General features: G+C 33.1%; 1 protein-coding gene and 2 long non-coding RNA genes across 5 annotated transcripts; 2 read left to right on the forward strand and 1 right to left on the reverse strand.

The window, feature by feature from the left end:
• The first annotated feature begins 966 nt into the window (after positions 1 to 966).
• Positions 967 to 25400, forward strand: LOC129800370 (uncharacterized). 3 transcript variants are annotated; one of them, XM_055844707.1, is made up of 8 exons: positions 967 to 1298; positions 2071 to 2345; positions 9173 to 9280; positions 14677 to 14755; positions 21021 to 21346; positions 24644 to 24778; positions 24912 to 25111; positions 25201 to 25400. In XM_055844707.1, exons 2-8 carry the CDS (start codon positions 2195 to 2197, stop codon positions 25225 to 25227), a joined length of 1026 nt encoding a protein of 341 aa, XP_055700682.1. In that variant the 5' UTR covers positions 967 to 1298; positions 2071 to 2194; the 3' UTR covers positions 25228 to 25400. The 3 variants fall into 3 exon arrangements, with proteins under 3 accessions (XP_055700682.1, XP_055700685.1, XP_055700684.1); XM_055844710.1 differs by having other exon boundaries at positions 24939 to 25111; XM_055844709.1 differs by lacking the exon at positions 967 to 1298 and adding an exon at positions 1590 to 1887.
• Positions 7668 to 8240, reverse strand: LOC129800373 (uncharacterized). Its single transcript, XR_008751619.1, has 3 exons — positions 7980 to 8240; positions 7828 to 7894; positions 7668 to 7766 (listed from the first exon to the last, which is right to left on the reverse strand). It is a non-coding gene; the product is annotated as an uncharacterized LOC129800373 (long non-coding RNA).
• On the forward strand, positions 8329 to 8901 carry LOC129800374 (uncharacterized). Its single transcript, XR_008751620.1, has 3 exons — positions 8329 to 8589; positions 8675 to 8741; positions 8803 to 8901. It is a non-coding gene; the product is annotated as an uncharacterized LOC129800374 (long non-coding RNA).
• Positions 25401 to 25922: the final 522 nt, after the last annotated feature.

Here is a 25922-nt window from a genome sequence, read left to right on the forward strand (position 1 = left end):
TACAGAAAAACGTTATAGAGTAAGTGTGCCAAATTTTGGCAGAGTTGCATGCAAGCGCCAAAGTGTCAAGTTTGAAATTTAATATCTTTAATAGAATTTGATTTTTTCATTCCTTCCACTTAAGGAGTGTTGCTTAGAACCTTGTAGACAGTTTATCGTCTTTATTTACTTTAAAATCGTTCTTAATATATTTTAAAATGAATAAAAATATAGACATAGCTTTGGGGCCCTATTTCGGCCACCTTCATTCTCATAGTTCCTTGCCCTTCGGGAATTCTTCCAATGTCTTTTTCACGTCATCTCATTTGTCAAAGCTACATTTTTTGTTATTCTTTTGCATTGTATAATCTCTAGAGTACGTAAAATCTAAAAGTTCATGGAAATTCGAGGAACGAAAAATGTGGCCGAAATTTGGCACACTTACCCTATTACTTATATTTTTCTAGATACATTAAATAATTTTCAACATTTTGACAAAAGTGTCAATAGGGGTTCCCTGTCGAACAGACGTTGCTCCGACCCTAAGTATTTGTTTGCTTTATGCTATTTTTATAGTCCTGCTTAAACTTTCTAAATTGCTATTCCAATGACTTTCAATTGATGTTTAATCAACAATCAACTCGTATTCTACCAAATGGCTTGAGAAATATCCCAGCTATTCTTAATCCTTATCACATCATCCGCTTTTCGAGGGGAGGAGAAAGGGGTTGAAACTAGATGGTAAATATTTGTCAGGTTTTTTCGGCAATATTGACACTTTTTTCCCTCTGTCCCAGAGGAATGAATATAAATTCTTCCGTAGTTGGAGAAACTTCCCCTGAAGCTGTTTGTTCATGGAAATCACTTCAGACTTTTCCCCACTCTGTGTATGCTTCGGCACGAATTTCCCACCGGAAAATTTTCCCCTCATGCTGTGCCCCTTTTCACAGAAAATCCAACACCAGAAAATCACCGTGCTATGCAGACATCAGTCTCGATACTTTCACGGTACGCGGAGGACGCTTTGCTGGTCCTTGGAATTTTGGACTGACGATAGGATAAAAAAGAAGCACGCGAAGACTTCGGGGTAGTGACTTCCTGGGTTCTAGGGGTGGTAGAGTTTCGCATTTCACGTCTTGTACGTGTGAATTACACCTAAGCGCGCTTGATTGGAGGAGGCTCCTCCGTGGTCTGAGACGGATGGAAGATTCTCATTCTTGTGAAAATCATGCTATAGTGAATAAAAGTGAATTCTAATTTTCTCTGGGAGTCGTGAAAGGAATTTCTTCCAGGCAAGAAGGGCAAAAAAAATATTGCGGGTAATTTTTCATTTAAAGTGCTTTGAGAGGTGATACATGGCAATTTTTGGGCTCAATTTTCTGCGAAAATGGGCATTAGGCGGAGGTTTTTTTTTCTTATTCTTGAGATAAGTGATACGACTATAGCTCAGAATTTACTAATCTTTAGCACAGGCAATAAAGTACTAAGCCCATACCTTCCTGCAATTGAATATCAACGGCTGAAAAATTAACAATCACCTTGGGGATTGAGCCAAAAAAGACAGGGAAGCTTAACTTTCCCCATGCATAGATTATGAAGGTGGTGGGAGGCCATTGGGGCGGATGGGAAAAAGAAAAACAAGGAATAACAGGAAAAGTGAAGAAGTATTCATAGTTTTGAGCCATGGAGGCAAAATTAGTTCTGTAATTGAGTTTTCGAAGCAATTTAGATGCGCATTTGCAACCGATTAGAATTTCATTCCACTAGATTTAAACTTAATTACACACCATGTAAGACTCCAAACTCTCAGCATACAAACTTTATGTGCTGCTCACTTAAGCATCATGTGTGGGTTCTTTATCCCACCTTTAATTTCATCTCATGAGACAGAATGAGCCATCGTGAAATGTAATTAAATTTGTCGTTTGCGCTAAAGTCACTAAATTGCCATCTTCATCTGCAAATGATCAATTTTCTGCCAAAAAAAATCTATTTTATTTAAAAATTGTGCTTTAACAAATAGAAGAAAATCCTCTTTGGCGTTAGAGAAAAATCGAGTTAAAGTGGGACACTTTATGCCTTCAATTGCAGACAACAGAAAGCCATATAGTTGAGAAAAGCCTCCCACACAAAGCCACCCCCCGCACTGAAAGCCAAAAAGGGTGGAAAAGCTGATGGTGAACCAGTTGGAGGACTCAACTTTCTTTTCAGTGAAATGAAAATGAAAATGTCAGTGGTGTCGAACAACACAAATTCTCTGGATCCACTGTCTGTCCACTCCAGAGTGTTTGTTGGGAATCTCAACACGTTCCAGTGTTCAAAGACGGATGTTGAGAAGATATTTCAGCGCTATGGACGTCTCTTGGGTAAGAAATCCAAACCAATATTTTCCCAACCCACCAACTTTGACACCATCAACTTGATCTTCACGACACAAATTCAATAATTGCACACATTTCACATCTAATTTGGTGCATGAGATTGAATTTCTCTGACTAGAACTCCAACAGTCTCAAGTGGCATCCACTTGGAGTCTAATTGAAAAGGATTCAGCCAATAAGCAGACAATGTCACGATAATCCAATACATTAGACAATTTCTCTTTTATTTTGATATAGGAGAGCAAGTAACTTGCTTTTATTAGAATTAAATGGTATTAAAACCACAAATTTATAATTTGTACCGTGTTTAAATAAAAATTAAATTGAATTGAATAATTTTGGAATTTCATTTTAAAGTAGCATTCAAATAAAATTGAAATTGATATGATAATGTCTTATTAGATAACACTACCCAAGTGGTGCATCACTATACATAATCACAACTTTAATATTTAATCGACCAAATCAAAAATAGTATTATAATTTATTTAAAAACATAGTAGGGGAAACTGGGGCACCATCAAACACGGGGCACCATCAAACACTAATTTTTATTTCTAAACTACTTGGTCTATCTGGAGCATTTCTTCAGTGGACATGCATCCCTAAAATGCCTATAAATTTCTATAGGTCTTGTCGAAAATCTGATAAAAAATCACAGTGTTTGGTGCTACCCCGTGTTTGGTGGTGCCCCAGTTTTCCCTATTTGTTCCATCAGACGATATTAAGTGAATTATCATAAATATTTATTTAATTTATTGTACTTTTGTTTAATTTTATTTTATATTGTTTTTTTTATTTAAACACACCTGTTACTGTGCAGTTGTAATTCTCTTATAAGCTTTAAGAACGTCTCTTTAGATGTGTCGAAAATTCTTTAGACGAAACACGAGGCAGAGTTCGATCTAGGATCGAAACCAAGGACCTCTGTGTCACAAAACCAATGCTTTGCTCAATTAGTCACTTATTAACCCCATATTACACATAACTAAATAAGTTCCGAGGCTAACTAATAAAAGCATAATATTTTACTATTATTACCACCATTATTTCTGCTGCTATATTATTGCTATCACTTTCAAAATTACTACAAAATAAAGATGCAATACGTTTGTACATCCACGTTTAACCCTTTGAAAACCATTGGCTCAGAGGAGTCCTAAAAAATTATTTTTTTCCATTTAGAAAATAAAGATAAGGGAAGAGTACCAGCGATCGGCAGTGTCCCTCGGATCGTCAGGTTAATACCACAATCTTGCTCCATATTAAATGATTTTTTAAAAATTATTAGCTACTTTTTACCAATTAACTCTCACAAGAATACGTGCATTAACTCAGATTTAATTTATAAAACCAATTTTCCCTGAGACACTTGATTAAATTCCTGACGATCCGAGGTACAGAGTGCAAGTTTGCAATTACACATATTTTTTTATTAATTTATTGTAAAAATTAAAAATTCAAAAGTGCAGATATAGTGAAAGGGATCACTAATGTATCAATTAGCATACATAATAATAGCAAATAATGTTTTGTGGATTATATTTTCAACTAAATATGGAGCATGTCTCTTAAATTCCGATCCGGGGTACTCTTCCCTTACAACTTAAAAAAATCTCTAGAGTTGCGGCATTATGGTGCTATTCCAGTGAATAATGGAATTCTTTCTTAGCACTTTACTGTTCTCATGTGCTTCTACATAATCGACTTTTCTTTGCGTTGGTTCCTGCCCCGACTGTTTGGTGGTTTTTGAACACACCGAGGACTGCGGGTAAAACAGTCGAGATTGGCACCAACAAAAAGAAAAGTCGATAATGCAGATGCACTTGAGAACAGTAAAATAATAAAAACACATGTTGTTTTTCCATTGGAATAGCACCATTATGGCCTGTCATTACTTACGGCCGCATCGAAATTTTTGTGACAAAATGATTAGGGGAAGTGGGGCACCTTTGAAATTGGGATTTTTCTCCTATGTTTAAGTGGGACTAAGCCATATTATAAATTAATTCAGCTTCCCAATCTGTTTGTGCGGTTAAATTATATCACGAGAAGGCTCAATTTTATTTAAAAATAGTTGAAAAATCCCAATTTCAAAGGTACCCCGCTTTCAAAAGTTCCCCACTTCCCCCTACAAAGAATCATATGGGATAAACTTATCATAATACAATAAATATGCTTAATTATGTAGTTATTAGAAATCATTTTATGACAGAAAATGAAGTTTTGTGCGAAAAGGTCATGAGTATGGATAGACAGGCCATAATTAATGCCACAACCCTATGTTTTCAGTGACCCACTGATACTGAATGGGTTAAGGTCGTAAAACCAACGCTCATTGGTATGTTTTGGAGATCTCGTGGATTGCAATTGTTACAAAACTGAATGTCTATAGATGATGACATTTTCATGTGATAGAACGTAATAGAAAATGTACCACATTGTACATGGAAAAACATATAAAGTGTCCATTACGTATACGTACGGAGAGGTGCTACTGGGTAGTGCTATTAATAAACTTAGCAGATTCTTCAAATGCAGGATATGACATTGTATAAGTGATTACTGAAATACAAATATCACTACGATTGATAATGATTGCTTTTGATCCTGATTACATCTAGCCTAACCTTCGTCATAATGGTATACATCACAAAATAATGAATCATCACATAAAATTGTTTTGGATTCATTGTTTTCTAAATATCACAATTTGTTGCATCAAAATCTCTGTTCAATTACAAACAAACACATTGTCATAAAATTGGTACATTATATCGTTTGAAAGTAGGCACATTTTCAAAAGTCATATGGATTTGTCAATATTAGTCCCATCGGTCCCATCTATCAAGCTTAAAACAAACTTTTTATCTAAATATTCTGTACATTTTGGCCCGTTACGTTTGTTCTAAATATGTATAAATATACATATAGGGGAGACCGGGGTATATTAGCCGCCAAATGATTTTTTTCATTGCGTATAATTTGTACAAAAAATGTTTGTATGAGGTTGATAAATATTTCAATGAATAGTGAGGGAAGTATATATTTAGAATAAAGAGTGGTTTCCTCAATATTCCTTCAAAGGCAAACTATAAGATACCACTATCTAATACTATACATGGCTAATTCTGCCTCGGTCTCCCCTACTCTTATTTGTATAAAATTTTTACTTTGGGGTATGAATAAGTGTTTATTTTTAATAATTTTTTATATAATCAAAAAACTTATAGGGAAAAATGGGGCAGTTTCATTTAGGGGTAGTTTCAATTTTGCATATTTTTCATAGTTCCTTGAAAGGAATGATATAAATCCTTTATGTCACTAAAGCTCCATGTCCACAAAATCATTTACAGTAGGATTGCTCGCTTGAGATCTACAAATTAATTTTATAAAAGTGTATTAAAATTAATCTTTTTCATATGTCTTATTTTCACGAATTTCTGAACAAATGCAGTTATCTGTTGAAGTACACAGATGTAGTCGTAGTCTTATTAGTTATTACATGATTATAAGTGAGACCAGGGCAGAGTTACCCAGCAAATGAAATTATTCTTTGCCTATAATGGAAAACTAGTTTAAATATTGATAAATATTTCAATGAATAGGGAGGGAATTAAATACTTTGAATAAAAGTAATATGCTCAATATTCTTTCTGAGCAAAGTTATAACATCGCGCTGTGTAATTTTATTCGTGACTAATCTGCCCCAGTTCCCCCTATTAAGATATTTGGCACTCGACAAATTCTAACGCACTTCTGCCAATTTCGCTTTATATTTTCAACGTATGTGAGGGGTAGTTTTATGCAAACTCACAATGGAAATTTTCTGTGACTAATAATAAAATATTTTAGTTAAAGCAACATCAAATGTTCATTAAAAAATGTTTACTAGCTATTTTAATGGAGTAAGTTCGAAATTTTAAAAATATCTTTCATAACAGTAAGGGGAAGTGGGGCTACTTTGAGCTGTGGGGTTACATTGTTATACGATTTTTTCCCATATTACTAATGCAAACTGGACTTTAACATGATGTAATTTGGATAGAGAAATTAATTGTGGATTTAGAAATAGGCGAAAAAGTCGTATCAAAATCTAGCCCCACAGCTCAAAGTAGCCCCACCACCCCCTACACTTCAAAAAAAAAATTTAAAAAAATATTCTGTTAAAGTTTCTATTATACTATTATTCTACTATTCTGTTAATAATTGCTTTATTGTTGTTATATAACTGTTATACTAAAAAAGACAAGTAACAAAGCGTTATAATCAGGGTTATAATTATCTTTGATTGTTCGAAATTAGTTCAACACTAAGAAACATCTTATATTAACAGACGAAATTATCAAAATTGAGCAACTAAAAAGTAGTATGGATGAAACTGCCTCGTCCTCCTCTATGTCTTCTTTTTAAGCTTATTTTATATGCTCTCTGAAAAATTATTAGCCTGATATTGATTAATAAGATCTTTTTACACTTCATCTTTCATCTAATCCTAATGCGATAAAGAAACATTGAAAAACTACACTTTATTCATAAAGTTAAATCGTTTTACTAAAATGTCTATTACATTGGGAAGCTATGATTCAGTAATAAACACTTCAATTAGTTTTTGATTAGTTGCTTGATAAAGAAGTCGAATAATTGTAGCAGAGACAGCGGAATAAAAATCGATTATCACAATTCTAAATATAGAAAAATCATTGTCAAAAACGTTAAAAGAGAAATCAAGCGACATTATAAAGGAATGTCGATCGATGTAGAGGTCACAGGAAAAATATTAGCTTTTCTATTTTATCTTAAAAATATATTAATGAATATTGACATATATCTATTTTAAATTATTAAGTGAAATATTTAATATTAATTCTATCTAAATAAATATCTTCGTGAACTCTGGCATACGTATAGTTTATTAATGAGATAAATTAATAATCTAAAATAATTTTATAATTAAAATGCTATGTTTTAAAGAAGTATTTACCATAAAAATTTTAAGATCAATATAAGATAATTCTTGAGAAAAAACTTTCAGCAAAAATCTTGGAAAGAAACAGACATGTTTTGAAAAAAAAAAAACAGACAAAAAGAATAAAAATATACTATGAACCCTTGTATTATTCTGTAGTGTTCTTCAGATTTTTGTGTATTTCTTGATTTTCATGACTTTTAAAATATTCAAGCTAAATAAAAAGATGGCTGATTTAAAATAGTACAGTGAGAAATTGAAATTAACTATTTGCGCAAGCCAATTAAAAGGCATAAAACTCGAATAGTAAAATATTATACGAAGGTCAAGGAGATGGACTCCCTCCGGATGCGTCAGGGGGTGCAATCCTTCCAGGACAGGAAAACACAAAATTCTTTGCCAAAGCTTTCGACGCTTCAACGCGTCTTCCTCAGTGGCTAAAAAGGCGGGAAATTTTATTTAGACAATGTTCTTACATTTCTTTGTCTTGTAACTCACTCAAATCTGTGATTTGTCTCTGAAATTTTGTCCGCACTGTCTGTCTACTACTCCAAATGAGGATTTACTAAACATTAAAAATATATACATAACATAAATAACAATAATGTGCACGACTTTCTACAATTACTCTAATTTTTCACTATAATTACCAGGGAAAACTGGGAATTCGTCGCGGGTACTCCTTATTGGACATTGATATGAGGCCAACTGTTTTGTGTATGAATTATTTAACAACTATTTTTCAAGCCTTTGTGGCAGTTGTTGACCTTCTTCAATTTTTATAATTCCCCTAGATCATAGGCAACCGTCTTAGCAATCATTCTCTCCTTGTCATGCAATCATCTGAGCAATCCTGCATATGCATTATGTACCCCAGAGATGTCGGAGCGTTTGTTTACAGTGTCCGGGAGATGTCTTTTTATGTGCAGTGATTCCAACATCATCCTCTTTGCATAGCATTTGTGGATGATGTTGGAATCACTGCACATAAAAAGACATCTCCCGGACACTGTAAACAAACGCTCCGACATCTCTGGGGTACATAATGCATATGCAGGATTGCTCAGATGATTGCATGACAAGGAGAGAATGATTGCTAAGACGGTTGCCTATGATCTAGGGGAATTATAAAAATTGAAGAAGGTCAACAACTGCCACAAAGGCTTGAAAAATAGTTGTTAAATAATTCATACACAAAACAGTTGGCCTCATATCAATGTCCAATAAGGAGTACCCGCGACGAATTCCCAGTTTTCCCTGGTAATTATAGTGAAAAATTAGAGTAATTGTAGAAAGTCGTGCACATTATTGTTATTTATGTTATGTATATATTTTTAATGTTTAGTAAATCCTCATTTGGAGTAGTAGACAGACAGTGCGGACAAAATTTCAGAGACAAATCACAGATTTGAGTGAGTTACAAGACAAAGAAATGTAAGAACATTGTCTAAATAAAATTTCCCGCCTTTTTAGCCACTGAGGAAGACGCGTTGAAGCGTCGAAAGCTTTGGCAAAGAATTTTGTGTTTTCCTGTCCTGGAAGGATTGCACCCCCTGACGCATCCGGAGGGAGTCCATCTCCTTGACCTTCGTATATGAATTGCCGTCAGTAATCTACCGAAAAAGTAAAATATTATATTTCACCAAGTAAAAAATATAAACTTTTGCAAAATAAAGCTCTTTGTTTTTCCTCTGTCGAAACTTGCATGATAATTTTATTACTAATTTTTTATTCCTAGCCCAATTTAATTTTTACTGCTTATTTTTGCAGTGCCATTAAAATATCTTGAATTTAACAAAGTCAAATGATTTAAAGTAACTTACTGTCCAACCTTTTTCCACAGGTATTTCCATGCACAAAGGATACGCATTTGTGCAGTATGCAAATCCCTTCGATGCTAGAAAAGCATGTCATGGAGAAGATGGAAGAACGGTTTTAAGTCAAGTGCTCGGTAAGTTAAGACTTTTTAATCCCCTCACTCAATATTTCACATTTTCCCAACCAACTCTGACCAAAAGGAGGAGAGAAAGAGTCAAAACAATTAGTTTGATACTTAAACCTCAAACTCCTGGGAATCGTCAAGGATTTTGCTAAAGAATTAGAGGTAGGGGTAGAGAGTAAGAATTTCTCAGGGTTCGTCTCCCTTTCGAAAAAGAGCGAGGAAATAATTTCTCAGCCATAGCCATTTCGATTGTTCGTTTCAAGTCATTTCCTCTTCGAGAAGAGAAGAAATTAACTCCCATAAATTCAAGAGCAGCTATATCGAAGCTCTGAACACGTCCGGAGAAAAATGCTTTAGTGCTCCAGCACTCTGTAATCTGTCGATGTATCGCGTCTGCAATTGATTTTCTTGGGGCTTTCTTTTTGTCTTGTAATCTTTAATTGCTGACTAATTGAATTTTCTCCAATGAAACCACCCGGCGTCTCCATTGCACTGAATAATCCACATTTTCTGCTGTTCCTCCCTCTCTTTCCTTTCGAGAAAAAAAACACGTGATCCGATCTTAGAATATCAACAGGAGTAAAAGAGGATATCCAGAACCATGGAGACAGGAAGAAGAATCACATCCTCTATCAGTTAAATAAAGTGAATAAACCAATTCGGAGAAAATCACCTCAATTCCAATTGTACGTGACTCTGTGGCATCACAGATCTTCCATCTGCTCACCTACCTCGAGATTTTTCGCCTTCTTTAGCAACTTTACCCTCCATTCCAGCTATCCCCAAAATTCCACCCAACCATTGAGTCCATCATGATACCCTCAAAAACTTTTCTCTGTCCACTCTCTCCAACTCCTGAGCACAGTGTCTTTCTTAAGGAAACATGAGAAGAAGTCAATGGATAAGTCATGTGTGTTGAAAGTCTTTATTGGATGAATAAAAAATGTGTGGAAATGTTAGAGTTAGATACAAAATAGATTAATCAATTGAGGATTATTAGATAATTATTAAACTTTTTTATCCAAATTTATTATTCTATGACAAATATTTGCTATTAAAACACAATTGAATTTTATTCAGGAAAGGGATTAGGAATTCATGTTATAAAGGAAATTTATTAGACTTGGATGATTCCGCTACGTATATAAACAATACCTAGGACGATATTATTTAAAGAAAAAAAAATATTAGGGATAGTCAAATACAGAAATGACCTTGAACTCCTTTATCTTTTTTTCATTTTCTCAAGCCTAGCTTGAGATACTCAAGCTGAAATATTGAGTATTACGCTTACACTATTAAGTCTTAAATTAGTGATGGCATTGAATAAACGCTTTCATTCCATACTACGCTATTCAGAATAACAACTTTTCAGGAGAACCATTTGAAATTGGTAATTTTCTATGTTGCCTCTGTAATTTATCTTTTGAAAAAATTTAAAATATCTCTTCACCTGAATGTAGTATGATCACCAAGTTTTAAAAACATTTTCATTTTTGAAACTTTCAATTATCCAAATATTAAATTTAAAAAAAAACATATCTCTTGAAACTGTAGCACCGTCGGACGCGGGGTAGCACCAAACACTGTGATTTTTTTTTAAATTTAGACTTCAGAGGACGAGATCTCTATGAATTCATAAATACTATAGGGATGCTTGTGCACTGAAGAAATGGTCATCATGGTCATCATAGTCCAAGAAGTTTGGAAATAAAAATCAGTGTTCGGTTCTAGCCCATGTTCAGTGGAGCCCCAATTTCCCAGATTAGTAGAAAATGCATAATGGCATAGTACTCTTCAAGCGCCTGGCAAGTTGAGCTTTTTATATGGAGTTATTTGATTTGAAGCCAATTCCTAAATTGATCTCGGACTCAGCTCACAGTGCTCCAAGGAAAAAATTTATTTAAACAAAAATTTAGTATATTTATCCCTCCATACGGAAAGGTATCTTATAATACGGAAAAACTTCTCACTTTTTAAATATTTAGCATAACGATCACGAGTGCAGAAAAATTCCCATACGCATTTGTATGTGAAAGTAAGAAATTGGCTCCAACTTTGAAGGCCACTCGCCGGGGACTAGGTGCTCTTATTCATAACAATTTGCTGTAAAGATAATCAGAATTCCAGAAAAGAGCTGTGGGTGAAATCCATAAGGAACATAGAAAATAAATTGAGTTGTCCGAAGCTTGAGTCGTCCGAAGATAGCGCACTTTCCCCTACATCTTTTAACGATTTTACTATTTACTACTCAAATTTATTATTTACCTGTTCAATTGTTTTTTGCTGTTATATAAATTAATTCAACAATTAATATTAGAAAACAATAAAAAAATTAAGCTATAAGAATTGTTTGTACTAAATTGGAATCAAAAATTAAAAAATATTACAAAGAAATTTAAAAAAAAAATTAGGATATTGTCTTTATTAAAATACAACGCATTATCGTAGAAATTAAAAATTTAAACTCCTAAAATTGTTTAGTCCAATAACGTTTTCTGGTCCAGACATAAGTGCTTTCTAACTCTGGCAAATAAGAGACTGCGATGCAACATAAATATTTCATGAGATTTAATAATTAATTGCATGTCGATTAACCAAGAGTAAATGAAAAATTAACCAAAAAAACTCCTTACAATTTTCAAATAAATCTTTGTGTTTTAAATATTCATTTAGATATTTAAAGGCTAAACTTCTAATACCCCTTTCTTTCCTGTCCAAAATCACGTTTTTTGGAAGTGGTCGAAAACGCGTCGTGCACTTTTTTTATTTTTGGATATGTTTTAGAGAAGGCGGACATTTCCCCCTTATACGAAAATACTCTACCCTTGAATTATTCTTAAACATAGTTTTTCAAGGTCAAAGATTAAGAAGGCTCTAGAGATCATATTTCTCAAAAATACAGTATCATATTTGTGCTCGTTGGAATGGTCTCGGAATTTCTGACAAGTCTGAATTGGTTCCAGTCCGGTTTTATCCGAAATTTAATTTTATTACTCCTGAGCTAAGTTGGGCGATCTTTTGAGTAATTGACGATACGATTTAAATCGATTTTGAATTAGTAAACGGTAAATGTTGTAAAAATACTTTTGACGGGTCCTGTTCAAAATCCCTAAAAGCAAAATTCCGGAAGCCAAAATCCCTAAAGCCAAAATCCCGAAAGCCAAAATCCCGAATTCTTAAAAGTGTCATACCTACTCCCACGATTTCACGCACGCTTGCTGAGGGCAAAGCGAAATTTTCTGTGTCTTCAGAAATTATTCTACACATTTTCCTACGTATAATTTCATCCCTTTCAGAATATTGGACTTTCGGTATTTTGACTTTCTGGATTTCGGCCCTTTCGGGATTTGGCTGCTTCCGACTTTTGAAGTATAGGATGTAATTCAGGAGTTCGAGGATTTTGCAATGCATGGGACGCTTTGCGACCGCTTTTATGATATAACGTGAAGTCCTTGAAGCGTCTTGTTATGTGAACTTAAACGACATTATCTCAAGACAGTATCAAAAATCACATTTTCTGCGATTACAAAGCTTATAATTCATTTACAGTTGTTTTAATTACAGTTTATCATAGTTTTACTGATATTTTTTCTGAAGGTAAATGTAAATTAGCACAGTAAATGCAAATTTTAATGCTGTAGAAATGTGTTTACGCTATATGCCTTGACATGTGGGAACTGCTAGAGGTTTAACCCTTTACGGTCGAATGGACATCTGGTGTCCCAAAAACAAAAACCATTTTTTCGGACTATTAAAGGATAGGGTGGAGTAACCACTTATCACCATGCTTATGAAAAATGGGAATTAATTTTATTGTAACTTTTGAACCCCTATTACAAGATAACTCAAATTTGACACAAAGTTACTTAAATTTATTAGCTGCAGATTCGTGAAAACAATAGTCCTCCAATTTAACCCTAGACTACTTAAAAAACTGATTTTTATTAACAATGCAGAAATAACCACTTCGTCGCTACTTTTTACCACTTTTCGTCAGTTCTGTAACCACTTCTCGCCACCCACTTGGAAAGGCTCAAACTCAACTATTTTGGGCAATATGATGCAAAGAATACATTCAGTATTTCTCTTTCCTCATGATCACCCTATTATTATTCATTTTAAATGATTTTTCTTCGCTTTTATTTGATAAATCAAATTATTGGAGTATTGCATAAAGTAAACAAAGTAGATTTGACAAGTGAGAATCTACGAAGTGAAGTTAGCGTCGCTTATTGAAAAGAGATGGCGACAGGTGGTAAAATCATTTAAATATATTACCACTTTTCGCCATGCCTTATTTTTATATAAATATAATATAAAATGAAATATTAACTAAATACAAATTTTATTTATTCCACAAGTGTAATTAAATATTCAATAGATAAATTATTTATCCAAAAAGGTACATTTTGCTTGATGAAAATTTGATGACACTTATTATATTTGGTAAGAAATATTGGATTTGATGCACTTGCTTAAAATTTTGCTATAAAAAATGCTCAAAATCGTAAATTAAAAGCGAATAATTAGTATTTTTCGACTTTATACTTAACAGCAGTAAAAATACAAGTAACTTTGCGGATCATTTATTTCATAAATCGCGAAAAATAGCGATTTCATTATAAGTGGCGAAAAGTGGGTCACTCACTGGCGAGAAGTGGTGATTCTACACTATAATAACTTTCTATATTCGAAAAAATATTTTTGTTTTTGGGACACCGATGTCCTGCTAGTCATCAAAGGGTTAAATAATATTAACTCCTCGTGGATAGTTTGGATTTGGAACTCAGTCGTTTGGGAGTAGGTCAACTTTTCCATTAATTTGCAAAAAGACAGTTGATCTAAAAATATGAACGAGGGGATATCTTTGTCTATTTTATGAAATTCAAGCATTCTTAGAGAAGGATGAACCGGAATTAAATTAACATATTTAATTAACATCATCATATTTACTGAAACATTTATCAATTTTAATCCCATCAATGAAGAGCTTCATTTCCTTACTAAGGTTTACCCTGATCTCCCCTATTTTATATCGATTGTGAAGTTATAGTGCTCTATGAATAAGGCAATACAATATTTAATCAATCTGTGCCAAAAATACTTTACAATCCATCAAAATCGCAGTAAATCCAATTTATTGCTCTTTGATGATTGGAATTATATCTATTGAATAACTTAGTGTAACATAACTATCAACTCTGTGTTTGATGGTCAAAGTTTCATCTCCGTTCCCTATATCATTACTTTGTGTGAGTCTCATTTCTCTATCAGAGATTCCTCTCACCTCCTTGGAGCTATTTTATCCTTTTGGTGTGCTCGACATGAATCTCCAACTCCCCTGAAGCACTAAATGAAAATGGCAATAAATTTAATAAGTTCTTCTTTTGCCTTTCACACAGATGTAAATCTTGTGTCAGAGCCCAAGGCACATCAAATTGGACGCAAGAAGCTGCAAATGGCGAAAATTGGACAGGACATGTACGTATAAATTGTTATTTTATCTCTGCACCATCAAACTTTTCCATCACCAACTGCACTATGGTTCATCCCTGAACAATGATTTACATTATAAAAGTACTTTTAGCACTCATGGATAAATTGGATGGTTGTCTGGAAATTTTCATGTTGTGTGCTGGGAAATTTTATGACTCTCGTGAGTGGGTGAATAATTTTTGGTGCGTGTCTCTTATTCTCGATGTAACAAACTCTCTTCAATTGGATCCAATTGCAAATATTTACACTGTGATTTTAAATATCCGTGAGAATTTTTGGAGTAAATATTTACGGAAACATTTTGTTGTTGTTGCTGGTTTGTTTAAAGGCCCTTCAGATTTTTCCACGCAGTAGATGCTTTAGCAACAATACCCCTTTCCCGCATTTTTTTTCTACCATTTAATTTTTATTGCCACCTCTAACCACCACAAAGAAGTAGCAATTTTCCCACTCTGTCGGCTTTTCACCCAGAATAAAACCAAAGAGGAAAAGCCAGTTGGCAGAATGGGAAAATGGGCTTGAAAATTTTATTTTACCGAGGAGGACAACCTCCTGCAGTATTTAATTTACACCACCATTGTGAAAATGGAGTGGAAAAAGGGTGTGAAAAGTGGACAAGAGAGTTGTATATATTTACGCCATAAGAACACTTGAGACTTTGGTATTTATTCCCTATAAATGTTTATATCTCATTATTCTGTTGATTTTCCATTATTTCCATCCGCCTCTTCTTGAGACAATAACAACACCCAGAGTGTTTACACTCAGAAAAATTATACGCCCCCTCACCCCATTGTCTCTGAATAAATCGTTGGAGCTACAAAAGAAAATTCATGGGGAAGAAATTAGGAAATTGGTGAATGGCTTAATTTCTATTTACACGTGTTAAATTTTGATTTGTCATCGAAATATAATTAATTTATCACGTAAATTTTCCATGAAAGCAAAATTAAGACACAAACTTTGGGAGGGAAATGAATAATTATCTGTGAATTTGATAAAAATCTTTTTGTACAAAAATCATTTTTGATGGTAATCGCCTGTAATGACTGTAATTAGTGTGTCAAACTTCATAAAAAATGAGTTGGTATTCACCTGTGACTTTTATTTTTTTCTTTGTTAATTGAAAACACCGAATGGATGTGACACCATCAAAAATTATAAAAGTTGACTGATAATTTAAAATATTTTATAAAATTAAAATGTTGAATTATTCTTTAATTCCCTTGTTTAAAATATATAAACTTCGTGCAATTGCGAAAGATATGGCAGTATTTTTGTAAAAATAGTTAACTGAAATGGAATTTAGTTAATATATAAAGTAATCGGTAATCATAAATGGAAGCTTAGAGCAAAAGTACAGTGGAGCCTCGCTATAGTCCATATTTGGTTCCAGATTTGACACTTGGGTCGCACCAGGGGGGTGTCATTAGCTCTGAAATATGCGACCAGTTTTAGTGTAATTTTTTCCGTTTTCGTACACATTTCACAAGATATCTCCAAAACTACGTAAGTTGCCAATTTACAGTTTTCCGTTTGCCTCTTCGTTATTAAATTGGCTTTTATTTTGTATTAGTAGTTTTTGCTAATTCATTCTACAATGACAGAAAACAGTTAATAAACTCAAAAGTTTTTTCGGCTCGCTAGAAACATATGCAACACATAGGAAATGTCATGCCCCTGGGTCGCACTATAGTCAATGTCATTTTTTAAAATTATCAAAGACGTTTAGTATTGAAATTGCTCGACGGCTTCCACTTTCTTTTGCGATTGTGGTACTTGTCCTCGCTCTCTTCATTATGGATCACCATTATTACAAATACTCAATAAAGTTTGCAAAAATATTAAAATAATTATGACAGCATTGCATGTCGCATACTAAAAAAAAACATAACCTAGCTTTAAATCAGTGTTTTGAAATCAACGGTCGATAAATTGTGGACTATAGAGCGATGGACTACAGCGGGGCTCTACTGTAGTCTCCTTTGAATGCACACTGGAATTGTCGATTTGACTCAAAGGGACTTATAGGGGAAACTAGGGCACCACTAAACACGGGGTACCACCAAACACTGCGATTTTTTAATCGGATATTCGACTTCAGAGGATAAGGCCTATAGGAATTTATAGGCACTAAAGGGATGCTTGTCCACTGAAGGAATAGTCGAGATAGTCCAAGTAGTTTAGAAATAAAAATTAGTGTTTGGTGGTACCCCGTGTTTGGTGGTGTCCCAGTTTCCCTTAATCAAGAAAATTATACACGGTAATGACCTTTGTACTTTCTTCTTCTTTATTTTCTCAGTACGACGTTTCGGAGGCAGATTTCCTCCTTTCTCATGTCTACAAATGCATTTTTGAATCAAATTTCCGAGAATTTAAAAAAAATTACAAGCAATTAAAACCGTCTCAAAACACTTACACGGAAATTCGGGAAAAAAATTGAGACATTTTTTCCCGAATTTTCCACTTACATGAGACTGTTGTTATTATTTGTAAATCTATTCAAAAATGTATTTGTAGACCCGAAAAAGGAGGAAATCTGCCTCCGAAACGTCGTACTGAGAGAATAAAGGAGAAGAAAGTACAAAAGTCATTACCGTGTTATAATTTCCTTGACCGATATAATTGGCCGAAAACACGCTTAAAAAGGACTTATAATCTATTACTGATCGAATTCCAAAAAGAGAGCAGATATCTCTCGATTTTAAGTTATATATATACATATATTTCAACTCCTCGAATTTTCAACAAAATTTTGTCAATTTTAACATTCAAGTTTTCTGACGCCTCGCTGTTTGTCCGTCCGGCTGTCACCAGCGCTAGAGTCAAACGGTTTGAGATACAGACATGTAACTTTTGGGTAACCTCCATAAGTCTACCTAAGGACCTTTATTATGCCTCTCATTTTCGCCACCTGTCTCATTTCGCTCATTTCCCTCGAAAACCATGTTTTTTGGGATTGTTCGAAAACGCGTTGTGCGATTTTCATAATAAACGGTTTTTCAAAGTCAAAAGTTGAAAGAGCGAACCGTATCATGTTTGGGCTCGTTGAACAGTTGAATGGTTATGAACCAGTAATGAACCAGTTCATAGCCGATAAGCCATTTTTATCCGAAATTCACTTTTTTATATCTAAGCTAATTTGGACGATGTTTTAAATTATATATAAACCGGTGCCTATCGGTTTTGAACCAGTAAATTGAGAAAAAAAACTGGCCCAGTGGGAATAACTCTGCGAAATATTCGAACTCGTGAATATTAATTTTTCCCCATTATTTGAATTAATAAAGAAGTCTAATAACGTAAATGATGCGAAAATACTTTTGAGGCATAGCATCTAAGTTACGAGTTCGAGTACTTCACTAAGCCTGAGACGTTTTGCCGCTCTTTGCTTTTTTTACTGATAAAAAAGGAGTTTTTGCTGATCAAAAATATGTTTTTCGATTGTAATTTAATTTGTGTATAATCATTACCGCAATATAAAATTTTTATTTTTTATTTACTTTTAGGTGTGATTCCTTCTAATCGCACCTATTTAAAAGTTTAAAATTAGAGTTTCACAATAATGCCTCAATACTTTCCTTTGAGAAGGGAAATAAAATAAATTAATTATAAGCTAAATTGTGCTTACTTAGTGCAATAGCTAATAATTCCAAGGCATTTGTATAAATTTCTTTTTCATTACGATCCTTAGAATAAAAGAAAATTCTTTGCATATAGTTAAAAAAATATATAAAGATTATCAAGTTTACTTTTTTACCATGATTACTGTTGTAAAGATACACAAATATTTTCTTCATAAAAACGTGTAATCTAAAATTGTGTAAAATAATTTTGTATAATTTAAATTTAAATCGTTCAATTTAGAATGGATAACGCAACCTGGGATAAATATGAATTTTTTTTTGAGAACACTTGGAAGCCCAGGCTATTTGCGAGAATTTGAAAAATATTCAGAATTTCGGAAAAGTTTCGTATACAGTTACCCTAACATTTCTAATAATTTTTTACTATATGCTTTTTTGGCATTAAACTCCTGGGTTCCATTGAAAAATTGCACCTAATTATTAAGTTTTTGTTACATTAATCATATCAAAAAACAGCTCCAATAATACCTTTCATATTCGTACACAGTGGCGGCCAAAATAATAGAATCACTTTGAAAAGCTTATATTTTTGTATTTTTTCCCAATTTGTTGATTTAAATCTGAAGTAGAAATCTTAAAATTATTAGAATCGTAGAATAAAGGTTGTTTTGGCCGCTAGAGGTCTCTATTTTACACAGAATACGTCAATAATAATATTCAGTTTCGCCAAAAAAAATAGAAAACTGTCATTTATGGTTTCTAAATATGACTTTATTTAAACTTATTCGATTCATAGACCACATTCTTTAATTTAAATGGAAGTGGTCATATCGTATTGCTCAAACTAAATTTTATTATTGATCTATTCTGTGAAAAATAGAGACCTCTAGCAGCCAAAACAATATTTATTTTACGTAAGATTATTATAAAAACGTTTCTATATCAAAATTATTTCAACGAATTGGAATAAACAAAAATGCTAAAGGTAAAATAGTGGTCTTTGCGAATTTGATTCTATTATTTTGGCCGCCACTGTATATTTTGGTGGTAGTCCAGGCCGATAATTTGCCCTTCATGTACTAAGACTGCAAAAATCTATATTCTGAATTTTTCAGTATCAAAGTTAATCCACAAAAGAGCTCATTTCTCAACCAATCTGCTTTAAATTCAATTTATTTTTATAGTCTTGATATTGTATATCTGTATTGTTTGTAACTAGAAACAAGTCAGTATCGGTAAAATATTACCGATTTTTATCAAATTTTAGTGAATGATTTGTGATTTATAAGTCATTTTAAATCAGAAGTTTATATACAATGTCTATTATCAGGGGGGTGACATTAGCTCTGAAAAATGCGACCAGTTTCAGTGTAATTTTTTCTCTGTTTTCGTACACATTTCACGAGATATCTCCAAAACTACGCAGGTTGCCAATTTAGGGTTTTCGGTTGCCTCTTCGTTATTAAATTGGCTTTTATTTTGTATTAGTATTTTTTACTAATATATTCTACAATGACAGAAAACAGCTAATAAATTCAAATTTTTTTTCGGCTCGCTAGAAACATATGGGAAACATAGGAAATATCATGCCACTGTCTATTATTAAGGGATTGAGAGAGGATGTAATTGCCCAAATTATCTTTATTAGTTTTCTAAATTCCATTTCATTTAGCTATTTTCAACATTATATACATTTTCTATTCTATTTAGCTACACAATAGAATACATTTGAACTGTTCAAGACTTCGGCTTGACTTTTCTGGCCAAAGTAGTATCGAAGTGAAAACTTGTGGCGCCTATGCTCCTCTCAACACACTATCTATGCACTTTAGCATTGTCCTCTGCCGTGTTGCGAAATTCTTTGTGGCACTTGAAGTAACATAATGTTCTCGTAACAAGAGGATTGTCGACAAGTTAAATCTACAAATGACATGATATCTGTTGCTGACAGTTTTATGTGACATGGTCGTGTTTCCTCTTCTTCTCTCTGGCATCATTTCTTGTGTCACCCAGGATGTGTGTGATGGTAAATCTTGAAGCATAACACGACTTCAAACACGATTATTATGTAATTCTAAGCGCACAACAGAGCCATTCCATATTCTTGGACGTCTTCGACAATTGCGTGGAAAATTTTTACCACAAAAATATGAAATGGGTATGGGGTGGTTGAAGGGGGCTGGGTGGGTGGATAAGGTGCTAGTGAACAAAGAAAACCCTCGAGGGCAACAAAGAACCAACAGATTGGTCAAACACTCCTACGGATATTTCTGTGGCACTCTCAACAATGATGCACGTCTAATTGGCACTTTTGGGTCATTATGGGACCAACAATGGGGCTCTTTCTTCTCCCATCTTCATCATCATGATGCTGCTGGTGAAGGAAATTATCGCCTCTGGGTGGAAAATTTACAGATTGGGCTTCTTTGGGAGATGTTGTGTGCTTTCGACACTTTTGAGGTGTTTGTCAAAAACATGGTCATACGCAGAAAGGTCGTAATTAGGAGGAGAAACATGAGCATGTAGCATATATACTAAGATTATGTCTTTCACTGCAATTTCTCATGCAATTTTCCCGCCATATTTCATATCCATCAAAAAGCATCTTATAAGCACATTGAAAGCCAGAAAGATGATAGCACACGAAACTCTTCCCTTTACAGTTTATACACGTCAACACTGCTCCAAGGAAAATTGCAGAAACCAATGAAGAGGCAACGGTTAATGCAACAGCAGCAGCACAATCGCTTGGCTGGCATTTCGTCAAAAACTAAATTGAATTTGTTCCAACTAACACAGGGCTATCAGCACCATCAGATCTTTCTCCAGCAACACCACAAGCCCAGGCAGAAGCCACTCTTCCGGTGGAAGCTGGAAAATGAAGATAGTGCAAGAACCAATGGACATACATCGGTGCAACAAGTAAATCACAATCTCGACCAGACCCAACACAAGCCACTCAATTTCGCGGATAACTTCAAAGTGTACAGTAAGTTTTTTTATTCTGTTCTTTCAATTATTCACTTGACACACTTTTGCCTTAATCATTTTCTACCCTCAAAAATACCATAAGATGGTACAAAGGGGCTGGGAAAACTGTGAAAATTTTTCCGCAACAGAATTTTCTGCATGAGCAAATGCCAAGGGCTTTATTCCACAAGAATTCAGGCTGATGCTAGAGTGCAAATTTACTATGCTTTTGATGTGGAAAATTCCTCAGGGTGAATTTAAAGGGGAAAATCAACATTTTCCATCTACAAATGTGACATTCAGCCCTCCTTGCAATTTTAACATCTCATTCTTATTGTTTGGATTTTAATTAGCCTTCAGAAGCTCCGGGGACAATTGTTATATGCGATACTTAAAACTTAATTATAGCGAATACTATTGTAGCTTGAGATCATAAAATGCATAAAATGCATTCAAAAGAAACGTTTCTAATTCAAAAAGCTTTTTACAAAAAAAAACCCAAGAGTTTAAATTTATACATAGAACTGAAAACCATTGAAACTATTATTTTCAAAGTTTATTTTAGAGCAAGAATGGTTGAAAAATTTATAGCTTGGAGTCAAAGAAGTTAAGAAGAATGTATGAAAAAAAGATCGAGAATAAACTATTTGATCTTATGAATGATATAATTCTTTCATCAAAAATTCAGTTTATAACGAATAAGAAATTTGGCATTGTGTTCTTTACAGTTGAGGGAATAGGTTTATACCGTTTTTTGGTATATTTATTATATAATATTCATATAAAGGCTTGATATAAGCACTGCGAAGGCTTGAATTAATACATAGAATTTAAATGGATAAACCCATAGTCATTATGTGATTTTGCAGCTTTAAATGAAATGAACTAAAGTGTATATGACTTCACGAATTTCATTTTAAGCACGCCAAATGCTTAAATTAACACATAGAACTAAAACAGTTAACCCTTTAACGACGAGACACTTTTCACGGACTGAAAATCAACAATAAAAATTAAACTGAGAAACATAATCAATGATAAGTCTTACATCTAACCTTGGAAAGTCCAACAGAGTCTGATTTGATGTATTTTGTGCTTCTATGAAAGGTAGGGACAAAAATAGCCTAAAAATTTAAGTAATTTTTCTGACAATACCAGTGAATAATATTTTTCGCTTTAATGAAAAATATTACGTATGAGTATTGTAGTTTTTATTGCCAAAAGGGTTTTGATTAAAAAATATTAGAAGTATAAAAAATAAATAAAATCAATTATGAATTTGAGAATTTAAAAATTCGCCATTTTTGAGCTTAAATATTTAGTATATAGCAAATAGCTAGAGACTTGCAAAAAATATCCTAGATTCCTTCAACCTTCTACTTGGCAATTACGTACAAACATAAGAAAAAAATAACTTTGGGTAGTCGGGAAAAATTATTTTCTTTATGGGACACCGGTGTTCCAATCGTCCTTAAAGGGTTAAAACATGTTTAGTTTAGAGCTAATACAAAATAAATATGTATATTAAGAAATACATTGCAAAGGTTAGATATAAACGCGGCGGAAGCTTAAGGGGTTACGTAAGTCACGAAAACTTAAAAAAAAAAGCATATTATATCTACAACTCTTTTTAATACAATAAAAGAAAATTAATAAATTTAAACTCTCAAACACATAAAAATACACCATTTTAACTATATTTTCGGAAATCTTCATATTATAATTTTAAAAATTCATCCATTGGAACTTGATTTTGAGAGGCCTTTTTTGGAAAAACTTACTTTACGATCTGGGATAGTCACGATTAAGATTAAGATTTGAACAAATCTTAGTCACGATTACTCTGCATAGATTGAACGTAGAATTTTTGAAAAAAAGTGGATTTTTGGGAAAATTTTACACAAAAAGATACGATTTTCGACATATTTTGTTTTTTAAAATAAAGTTATAATCAAACATATAAAAATCATTCATTTGAGTACGAGTTTAGGAGTTTAGCTGCTCTTCTGATAACAGAAAACATTTTGTTTTTTGACTTGGTATGAATTTACTCAGAATAATCTTGACCTTAAGAGTGGAAAAAGATGGTTTAAATATAATTAAAAATATCCAAAAATATAATTTAAATTTAAATGTTATACTATTATAAGTTTAACCATTTAAGGACGATTTGGTCACCCATGTCCCATAGAGAAAATAATTTTTCCTGATTACCTAAAGTTATTTCTTTCTAATGTATGTACGAAATCATAAAGTAGAAAGTTATAGGAATCTAGAATATTTTTTGCAAATTTCCAACTATTTGCTTATGTAGTAGATATTTAAGCTTAAAAATAACGAATTTTCAAATGACCACACTGATAAATATTTTTTATTATTTTTTTATGTTGCAAATTATTTTTAAACAAAATCCTTTTGGGAATGGAAAGTACAATACAAATACTTAATATTTTTCGTTATAGTGAAAATTATCATACATTGATATCGCCAAAAAAAATTTAATAAATTTTTAGGCTGTTCGCAAAAAGTGGTAAAAAAAATACACCGAATGACGTTTTATTGGATTATCCAAGGTTATATGTAACACGTTTCATTGATTTTGTTTATTAGTTTCATTTTTATTGTTGATTTTCGGTCAGAAAAAATCGTCTCGTCCTTAAAGGATTAAGAGCTCAAATTATATTATTATTATGATAAAAAATACTGCTTTTTAGTTTTTGTGACTAGATGAAATTAAAGCAAAAATAAACCTATTTTGTATTACTTTAGTATAACTTTAAGTCAAAAAATCAGTAACAAACAAAAAATTTTTGAAGAATTATAAAAGATACTGAAAAATATTTTAAATACAAAAAATGTGTTGTTATAATACTTGATGCTAAAATTAACACATGAGACTAATAACCTCTGCACACTAGAGAACTTTATGTCCATATTGAAGCAAATTCCCTACGCTTTTGTAGGAAAAATTCTTCAATATAGACATAAATTTCTCTAGTGTGTAGAGGCCATGAGGCAGAACTACATACTACAGATGTACATGATACACAGACGATGTTTAAATCAATACACAGAATTGAATCAACTGACACTGAAATTCGTAATGTAGTTTCATAATTTACAGTTAATGGAATAAGCTTAAGAAAAAGATTACTTTAATTGATTTCTCAAAAATAAGCACCCCAAAAGCAAAAAAATACACAAAAAATAGATTTCCGTTGCGCAATTTTGAATTTGAAATTTGACGTTTCCATATGTCAAAACTTAGTTCAAATTCTTCTTTTGCATGACAAGTCCATGTTTTTTTCTTCTCCAGACAATGCCGATACCCTGATTTGTGGCAATTGCCGAGAGCATTTTACGGAATTGCAAGACATTCTGGATCACAAGAAAACCTACTGTCAACTGCGAATGACGTGCAAATGTCAGGAATTTTCAATTTCCACGAACGGTGAGTTTGTCAAAAAAAAAACTGGTGTCCCAGAAATTATGACAATTTTTGTGTGACTAAATCTTTTTTGGTGATGACCACTGCTGTTTTTTTTGGAAAATTTTTGGTAAACTGCCTCATCTGGTCAAAGCAGCTCATTTGACAAAATTGATTTGTATAGTGTGCAAGGAGACATTTACAAATCCCTGGGATTTAATGGTGCATGCCCAATCGAATCACTCAATCAATATATACGAGCTGGACGAGGAAAATCCTCAGAAGAGTGACTTTGAGAGGGAGCGCAGTTCAACAGGTGATCCTTCGCAATCTTCCGATGCTGGAGATTCGAGTTCGGTGAGTGTCACTAACCCATTTTCCTGGACACAATATTCCCCTGTGATATCCAGGATATAATCAATTGTGGTATCTTGTCTTCCATGCAGGATGAATCTTCTGGGAAAATGAATTAGTGCAGCAGAATGACAGGAGGGAATATTTTATCACCTGAAATTGGGCGTTATTGTGAGATGTAATATGTGACAAAATCTCTTAGAGGCACAGGAAAACAATGATATCAATTCACCTATCAAACAAAGAAAAAAACAAAAAAAAATGAAGAAATAAATATTTGATGCTTAAAAAAGGAGGAAATTAATAAATTTCCTGTTGTATGGTATGTCTCGGATTCGTTGCTAACAGAGTGTAATTTGAGGCAATATCATAGACTTTTTTATTGCTAAAATATATTTTCATTCCCAGACGTATTTTGAAGATTGTCTAAGGTCATATTTTGTACATCTTTATAAATATTTATTATTTATTTATTTATTTTGATGTACCAGACTTGTATTGACATTTTGTACATTGTTCAGTTTATAATTTTTATTCGATTTTACAATGTGTTTGAGAAATATGTCCCTTCAGACGCTTCAATCCAGGGGCATGGCATTTCCTATGTTTCCCATATGTTTCTAGCGAGCCGAAAAATCGTTTGAGTTTATTAGCTGTTTTCTCTCATTGTAGAATGAATTAGCAAAAAATACTAATACAAGATAAAAGCCAATTTAATATGGAATGGGCAACCGAAAACCCTAAATTGGCAACCTACGTAGTTTTGGAGATATCTTGTGAAATGTGTACGAAAACAGGGAAGAAATTACACTAA

Source organism: Phlebotomus papatasi, chromosome 2 (genome assembly GCF_024763615.1).
Source record: "Phlebotomus papatasi isolate M1 chromosome 2, Ppap_2.1, whole genome shotgun sequence".
Classification (NCBI taxonomy): Eukaryota; Metazoa; Arthropoda; class Insecta; order Diptera; family Psychodidae; genus Phlebotomus; species Phlebotomus papatasi.

Bases quoted from the DNA above. Each gene is read 5' to 3' on its own strand.
- LOC129800370 (XM_055844707.1), top strand. From the start codon at position 2,195: ATGAAAATGAAAATGTCAGTGGTGTCGAACAACACAAATTCTCTGGAT. The intron at 9,281-14,676 runs GTAAGTTAAGAC...CCTTTCACACAG, and splicing joins GGTTTTAAGTCAAGTGCTCG to ATGTAAATCTTGTGTCAGAG. The intron at 21,347-24,643 runs GTAAGTTTTTTT...TTTCTTCTCCAG, and splicing joins GGATAACTTCAAAGTGTACA to ACAATGCCGATACCCTGATT.